The sequence below is a fragment of the Entelurus aequoreus genome, linkage group LG04, assembly GCF_033978785.1.
Source record: "Entelurus aequoreus isolate RoL-2023_Sb linkage group LG04, RoL_Eaeq_v1.1, whole genome shotgun sequence".
Lineage (NCBI taxonomy): Eukaryota > Metazoa > Chordata > Actinopteri > Syngnathiformes > Syngnathidae > Entelurus > Entelurus aequoreus.
Window position 1 is genome coordinate 486,394 of NC_084734.1, and position 8,634 is coordinate 495,027.

At 38.0% G+C, this 8,634-nt stretch overlaps 1 protein-coding gene across 2 annotated transcripts in view; it reads left to right on the top strand.

Annotated features, from left to right (window-relative positions):
* The window catches only part of LOC133648161 (rho guanine nucleotide exchange factor 6-like), a 119,238-nt gene that overhangs the window by 68,994 nt on the left and 41,610 nt on the right, over window positions 1–8,634 (top strand). For both annotated transcript variants that reach the window (XM_062043943.1, XM_062043944.1), the window contains exons 11-12: window positions 1,100–1,159; window positions 8,390–8,536. In XM_062043943.1, the coding sequence (XP_061899927.1) occupies window positions 1,100–1,159; window positions 8,390–8,536 (207 nt within the window). The remainder of the gene's footprint in view (window positions 1–1,099; window positions 1,160–8,389; window positions 8,537–8,634) is intronic.

Below are 8,634 nucleotides of genomic sequence, written 5' to 3' on the forward strand. Positions count from 1 at the left end.
ACATGTAGATACATGACATGTAGATACATGACATGTAGATACATGACATGTAGATATGTAACATGTAGATGCGTAACATGTAGATGCGTAACATGTAGATGCGTAACATGTAGATGCGTAACATGTAGATGCGTGACATGTAGATACATGACATGTAGATACGTAACATGTAGATACGTGACATGTAGATACGTAACATGTAGATACGTAACATGTAGGTACGTAACATGTAGATGCGTAACATGTAGATGCGTAACATGTAGATACGTGACATGTAGATACGTAACATGTAGATGCGTAACATGTAGATACGTGACATGTAGATACGTGACATGTAGATACGTAACATGTAGATACGTAACATGTAGATACGTAACATGTAGATACGTAACATGTAGATACATGACATGTAGATACATGACATGTAGATACATGACATGTAGATACGTAACATGTAGATACGTGACATGTAGATACGTAACATGTAGATACGTAACATGTAGATACATGACATGTAGATACGTAACATGTAGATACGTGACATGTAGATACGTAACATGTAGATACGTAACATGTAGATACGTAACATGTAGATACGTAACATGTAGATACGTAACATGTAGATACGTAACATGTAGATACATGACATGTAGATACATGACATGTAGATACATGACATGTAGATACATGACATGTAGATATGTAACATGTAGATGCGTAACATGTAGATGCGTAACATGTAGATGCGTAACATGTAGATGCGTGACATGTAGATACATGACATGTAGATACGTAACATGTAGATACGTGACATGTAGATACGTAACATGTAGATACGTAACATGTAGGTACGTAACATGTAGATGCGTAACATGTAGATGCGTGACATGTAGATACGTGACATGTAGATACGTAACATGTAGATGCGTAACATGTAGATACGTGACATGTAGATACGTGACATGTAGATACGTAACAGTAGATACATAACATGTAGATATGTGACATGTAGATACGGAAGAGGATTGAAGGTACAAACAAGTGCAATTTTGTCTCAAATGCTGAACTCCTGGGTTTGTGTTTTGTGTGCTGGTCACAGGAAGGCCACCCGGACTTCCCAGACATGGTCAAGGCGACTGCAGCATTCAGGAGCTTAGTGGTAAGCGTGTGACGCCCCTTCTTATGACCCCTCGCCTCACCACAGTCACTTGTCTATTAGCACACCTGCAGATGAGACATGTGCAAAAGAGGAAAACCACACTGAAGCTGTTCATAGTTTCCTCACACTTCCTCGCTAGAATACACGATGAGGTGACTCACTCTGCTGCGGGGGGGAAAATGATATTATTGTGACTGAAATGTTGTTCCACTTGAAGGACGGCTCTGCCCACGGAGTCCTTCTGCAGTGGAACGTAGAAACTTTTACCGTGACGGTTTGCCTTTTTTTGAGTCAGAGGAGGCCCGAGTTAGCGCGATGAAATGTCACCCAGACCTCAAATTAAATAAGAAGCAAACACCGCTTTATTTTCCATGACTACAACTTGGTTGGGCTTTAAGAATTTGTGATTTAACAGTAGGTCTTGCTTCTAGAACAGGGGTGGGCAATTCATTTTTACCGGGGGCCGCATGAGCAACCCGAGCACTGCTGGAGGGCCACACCGACAATATTCCGATTAAATTTTGCTTAAATTATTTTTGATATACCGTAAGATAAATAATAATAATAATAATTTCATTCAACCTAACTTAACTTTATACAAAAGCAGATTGCTTTTGATGGTTTTATTTGTAACACTGTCTTACACAACACTTCCTGATGTATAATACAATGCAAAAATGTCCATTTCTGTCACTTTATCCTGCATCCTCTTTAAAAGTCCAACATTATTCCCCGTCAGATTTGGACAACCATCTGTTGTCACACCTGCCAGCTTGTCCCATTTCAGTCCTAACATGTCCGAACACGCATTTACCTACACTACCGTTCAAAAGTTTGGGGTCACCCAAACAATTTTGTGGAATATCCTTCATTTCTAAGAACAAGAATAGACTGTCGCGTTTCAGATGAAAGTTCTCTTTTTCTGGCCATTTTGAGCGTTTAATTGACCCCACAAATGTGATGCTCCAGAAACTCAATCTGCTCTAAGGAAGGTCAGTTTTGTAGCTTCTGTAACGAGCTAAACTGTTTTCAGATGTGTGAACATGATTGCACAAGGGTTTTCTAATCATCAATTAGCCTTCTGAGCCAATGAGCAAACACATTGTACCATTAGAACACTGGAGTGATAGTTGCTGGAAATGGGCCTCTATACACCTATGTAGATATTGCACCAAAAACCAGCTAGAATAGTCATTTACCACATTAGCAACGTATAGAGTGTACTTCTTTAAAGTTAAGACTAGTTTAAAGTTATCTTCATTGAAAAATAAGGACATTTTAATGTGACCCCAAACTTTTGAACGGTAGTGTATGTGAACAAGTCATTACCTGTGGTTGTCTTTTTTATTGACTGCATGGCTGCCAGCTCCTCCGTGATTTGAAAGTCTGCAGTTATCCCACGTAAGAAGATGAGCAGCTGGGCGGTGTCACGTACATCTCCGATCCAAAGCCGGCGAAAAACAGTCAAAGTCGGCCGTTCTGTTCTTCAGCTGAAGCTCCAAGTTTCCAGCGATGGTCTCAACCCGCCTCGTTACAGTGCGTCGGGAGAGTGACACGTTCTCAAATGCGTCCCTCTTCTCCGGGGCATATGAACGCAACAGAGTCCAATAAGCACTCCTTAATAAACTCTCCGTCAGAAAACGCCTTACTTTTCTGGCGATTTTGTGAGAAATGACGAAACTTGTCCTGACAGCTGCATCTCTGAGGGTGTGAAATTTGGCAAAAAGTCCTCGTTGGGTTTGCAGTTTCACCATCAACGCATCAGCCTCCCTTGCGCGCGCTTCATCAGACAGATTCCGGTATTTTCCCTCGTTCTTCATCGTGTAGCGGCGATTCAAATGATATTCTTTAAACACAGCAAGCTGTGTAGCGCAAATTAAGCACACGGCTTTACCTTCAATTTATGTAAAGAAATACTTTGCAGTCCATGTCTTGTTGAAAACACGCCGTTCCTCATCAACTTTTCTCTTTTTAGCGTCTCGGGGGTAACCGTGCATCACTTGTCGCTGTGCACCTTCACTCACAGGTCACACACGGACATACGTCCATAAATAACACTTTTCAAAATAAAAGCAGCACAGTTGTATTGCACGCACGACAGAGATGTTTTTTTAAAATTTATTTTGTAATTTGTGATTGCCGCTGTTCACATTCACTCGCAATCACACACGAGCATACGTCCACACGGAAGTAATACAAATAACGCTTTTCAAAACAAAAGCAGCACCGTTGTATTGCACACTCGACATAGATACTTTTTAAAAATGTATTTTGTAATTTATGATTGGCCTCACGGGGGCCGGACAGAGCCGCAGAATGCCCAGGTCTGTTCTAGAACATCAAATTGTAGACAAAAAAAAGCATAATCATATAACTCATTCGTCATCCAATGAAATTGCTCCGTTATGACACCATCTACACTGCAAAAAGTCAGTGTTCAAAAACAAGAATAAAAAATACAAAAATGAGGGGTATTTTATTTGAACTAAGCAAAATTATCTGCCAATAGAACAAGAAAATTTGGCTTGTCAAGACTTTCCAAAACAAGTAAAATTAGCTAACCTCAATGAACCCAAAAATAGCTTAAAATAAGTATATTCTCACTAATAACAAGTGCACTTTTCTTGGTAAAAAAAAAAAGAGACCTTTTTGCTCAATATGTTGAAAAATATTCTTAAAGGCCTACTGAAAGCCACTACTAGCGACCACGCAGTCTGATAGTTTATATATCAATGATGAAATCTTAACATTGCAACACATGCCAATACGGCCGGGTTAACTTATAAAGTGACATTTTAAATTTGCCGCTAAACTTCCGGTTCGAAACGCCTCTGAGGATGACGTATGCGCGTGACGTAGACCGGGGAACACGGGTATGCCTTCCACATTGAAGCCAATACGAAAAAGCTCTGTTTTCATTTCATAATTCCACAGTATTCTGGACATCTGTGTTCGTGAATCTGTTGCAATCATGTTCATTGCATTATGGAGAAGGAAGCTGAGCAAGCAAAGAAGAAAGTTGTCGGTGCGAAATGGACGTATTTTTCGAACGTAGTCAGCAACAACAGTACAGAGCCGGCGCTTCTTTGTTTACATTCCCGAAAGATGCAGTCAAGATGGAAGAACTCGGATAACAGAGACTCTAACCAGGAGGACTTTTGACTTCGATACACAGACGCCTGTAGAGAACTGGGACAACACAGACTCTTACCAGGATTACTTTGATTTGGATGACAAAGACGCAGACGTGCTACTGTGAGTATGCAGCTTTGGCTTCTAAACATTTGATCGCTTGACCGTATGTGCGCAACTTTTTTTTGCGTATGTACGTAACTTTTTTAAAATATATAAGCTTTATGAACCTTGGGTTAGGTGAACGGTCTTTTGGGCTGAGTGATTGTGTGTGTTGATCAGGTGTTTGAATTGTATTGGCGTGTTCTATGGAGCTAGGAGCTAGCAGAGGAGCTAGGAGCTAGCGTAACAAACACGCAGGTGTTTTTATGCAGGATTAATTTGTGGCATATTAAATATAAGCCTGGTTGTGTTGTGGCTAATAGAGTATATATATGTCTTGTGTTTATTTACTGTTGTAGTCATTCCCAGCTGAATATCAGGTCACTCTCACAGCATCTTCCCTATCTGAATAGCTTCAACTCCCCACTAGTCCTTCACTTGCACTTTACTCATCCACAAATCTTTCATCCTCGCTCAAATTAATGGGGAAATTGTCGCTTTCTCGGTCCGAATCTCTCTCACTTCATGCGGCCATCATTGTAAACAATAGGGAACTTTGCGTATATGTTCAACTGACTACGTCACGCTACTTCCGGTAGGGGCAAGCCTTTTTTTTATCAGATACCAAAAGTTGCAATCTTTATCGTCGTTGTTCTATACTAAATCCTTTCAGCAAAAATATGGCAATATCGCGAAATGATCAAGTGTGACACATAGAATAGATCTGCTATCCCCGTTTAAATAAATAAAAATTCATTTCAGTAGGCCTTTAAATGAAGTAAATACTAGTGCCATTATCTTGACATCATGATATGCGCTCGGCATCATGATTTTATTTTCATGCTTGAAGTAAGAAATGATGACTTTAAAAAAGTAGTTTTCTACTTGTGAGTGTTGATGACACAGCTTTGCAACACTTGATATTCTAGTTTCAAGCATGTTTTACTCAATATAGGTCATCAAATCGCAGCAACAAGCTGTAATATCTTACTGACATCATTTAGGACCAAAACACTTCAAACAAGTAAAACACTCGAACATAAAATCTGCTTAGTGAGAAGAATGATCTTATCAGACAGAAAATAAGCAAATATCAGCCTTATTTGACATATTTCATCTTACTTAGATGTCACTTTTTGCAGTGTATGTGCACATGGACACTTGTAATCGGATTAAAAGTCTAACCAGAATTAAAATGCTGCATGTAAACACACCATTGGGAATATTCTGACCCAATCACACACATTGGGATCAAAATGTAATTCCAATCGAGGCGGGTGTTTTATGTCGATAGTCATTGGGATTGTAGCGCATGAAAACACATCCTCTCATGTTCCGGTTGAAATGATCCTTACTGCGCATGTCTTTGATGTCAGATGTACTTTGGTAGTGGAGGGGGACTACATTTAATAGTCTCGGAATGAAGCGATTGTCTTGCTGCTGTCTCCCCCTATTCAACATGTACAGAAGTAGTAGCTATATATACTATAGACTTTGTTGCTTTAAAACAAGACGAGCAAAAGTATGTTCTGGAGTGTCATGTGTCGATGTATTAATAAAATTGTCGTCTTAATGTTTTATTCACGACTTTACATAATCGCAACAGAGAAAAAGAGAGGTATAACAAAAGTGTACAGCTCCATTTCAAAAAGAGAGGTAAAACAAAAGTAGTGCAAAGAAGGAAAAATGGTAAACACCATTGTAGCTTCGGACAAGCAGAAATGCACAAAGCCCTGTTTGTTTACTGCTTCTTCAGCACCTGCAGTGAGCCAACTCGTCCAAAAGATGGCGCCATAGCACAAACAACGACACGACTTTCCAGTTTGTTACGTTCTGCGCATGTCAAAGTCAATTATTCCGATTTAAGGTGTAATGCACGTCGTAATCAGATCTTTTTTTCCCAGGAATATTGTAATCCCAATGACGATCAGATTAAATGAATGTTGTCATGTACACGTGGCTACTGTTGCACTCAAAATTATTCACACCTCATACTAAATGAACATTTCATTCAAGCCATTTAGTGAGACCATTTGAATAGCTTTAATATCATGATTTTTACTAAAAATGGACGTATTTCTGCTCAAACTCTTAATGAATCTGTCCCGATACAGCATCTACTTGTACACACATAACATACCTCTCTCTGTGGAAATGTAAAAATAGAGATCAATAATGAGTTAGACACCTTAATACTATTAATGAACACAAACACCAATATTTGTCTTTAAATATAGGGAGAATGTTTACCCACAGCATTTTCATTCGACATTACAAATGACTCTAAGGTGTGGAGTTCACACCCAAACACTGTCTTACCCAACATAATGAATAATCGTGATTAATAATTGTGATTTCAATATTGATAAAATATCATCTTAATTATTATGTGGGCCATAATCGTGCAGCCTAGATCTCATACATCAGAGGTGTCCAAAGTGCGGCCCGGGGGCCATTTGCGGCCTGCAGCTAATCGTTTACCGGCCCCCCACACATTCTGCAAAAATTGCAAAATTGATAGTATTGCAAAAATTAAAAAAAAACATTTAAAAAAAGTGGAATGAGGTGAAATCTAACGAGAAAAAGTTGCAATGTTGACACAAAGCTGCCATGCAGGCTGTTTTCTTCTTCTTTTGTCTTTGTTTATTTTTTTATTTTTTTGCCAATGCTCAAAAAAAAAAAAAGACGAAAAAATCTCTGTTACAATAAATTATTACTTAAAAAATGTCACTTTAAAATGTTTTATGTGGAAAAAATATTGCATATATTGCGTGGTTGCCATAAAAAAACACCAAAGTTTTATTTGACAAAAGAGCATAATACAAACAAAATAATAGTTCAAACGTAAAATGGACAGATATATCTGAAGTTGATCTTGTAATTTAAGTGTTAAAAGTAAAAAAAAAACTAATAAAAATGTATCACTTTATGAGTGGGGGACCTTTTGGATCCATAATATATTTAGTAGGATTTTATTTAACATTTCACTGTGATTACTCAAAAATATTAGATAATTAAAATCAATGGTGTCCTGCATTATTGATCTTTTAGGGCTCTAATTACTAAATACTGCATATTTCAGTTTTACTATAAAAAACAAAGTTATCTTTGACAGAAAAGGCATAAAACCTTTTTTTTTTTTTTTTTTTTACTTTATATCAACCTGAAGTTGATATAGAGATTTACTGTAAGCGTTAAATAAAAAATAATAATAATTTGACTTATTTTTTACATTTTAATGACTGAGACCCTTTATGGTCCCCGGGACAAATAAAGGTTAAAAAAAAAAATCCATATATTTTGTTAAGGTTTGAAAATGAAAAATATCAAAATGGCCCCCGCATGCTTAAATTTTTCCGTGTGCGGCCCTCAGTGGAAAAAGTTTGGACACCCCTGTCATACATGAACACTATTTGTATCTATATGGACAAAAAGTGCAGTTACGTCTTATGTCCATAAGGTGCCATCTGGCACAGTTTTCACATTTATTTATGTTATTTTGTGTCTGCCATATTACTTTGTTTATAATGCTCGTGTTGCACATTCAATTTTCTATTTGATTTACATACATACATGTTGAATGTTTATTTTAAATAAAACTTGGTTGAAAGATTTCAGTATAAGTAGTTTTTAGCACATTTAAAAATAGGGCGATAATAATGATAACTGTGATCACAATAAGAAATGTTCCTACAGTGACATCTCTAATGGGTACAAAACAATTAGCCATCCATCCATTTTCTACCGCTTGTCCCGTTTGATCTTAATTAACAAATACAAATGAAAACATCTGTATTCAAGAAATATTAATCTGAAACATTTTTATATATGTTTAAATTTAGTTTTATTTGCACAACTAAGTTTTGTTCAGGAGAGAACACACAGAGGAGAATACAAATAATAAGAGAAGAAATTAAAAAGCTGGTTTGACAATCTTTGAATCTCAGTAAGACTAAAATGATGATATTTGGTAACAGTAAGAATATTTTGCTGCAGGTGCAGTGCCAGGACCTGCGAAAGCGCAAGAACCTGGAGCTCCAGATCTTGTCAGAAACGGTGCGCGGTTGGGACGGAGACAGCATGAAGAGTCTGGGTCACGTGGTCTACATGTCCCAGGTCCACTTGAGGAGCGGCTCCAGCGAGGTGAGCCAGGTCCATGATGGAGGAACCTGTTCCCGGATTTACTTTCTATATGAGCCTTCAAAGGGGGGGTTTGTGGTTAACTGAACAGAACCCCTGTG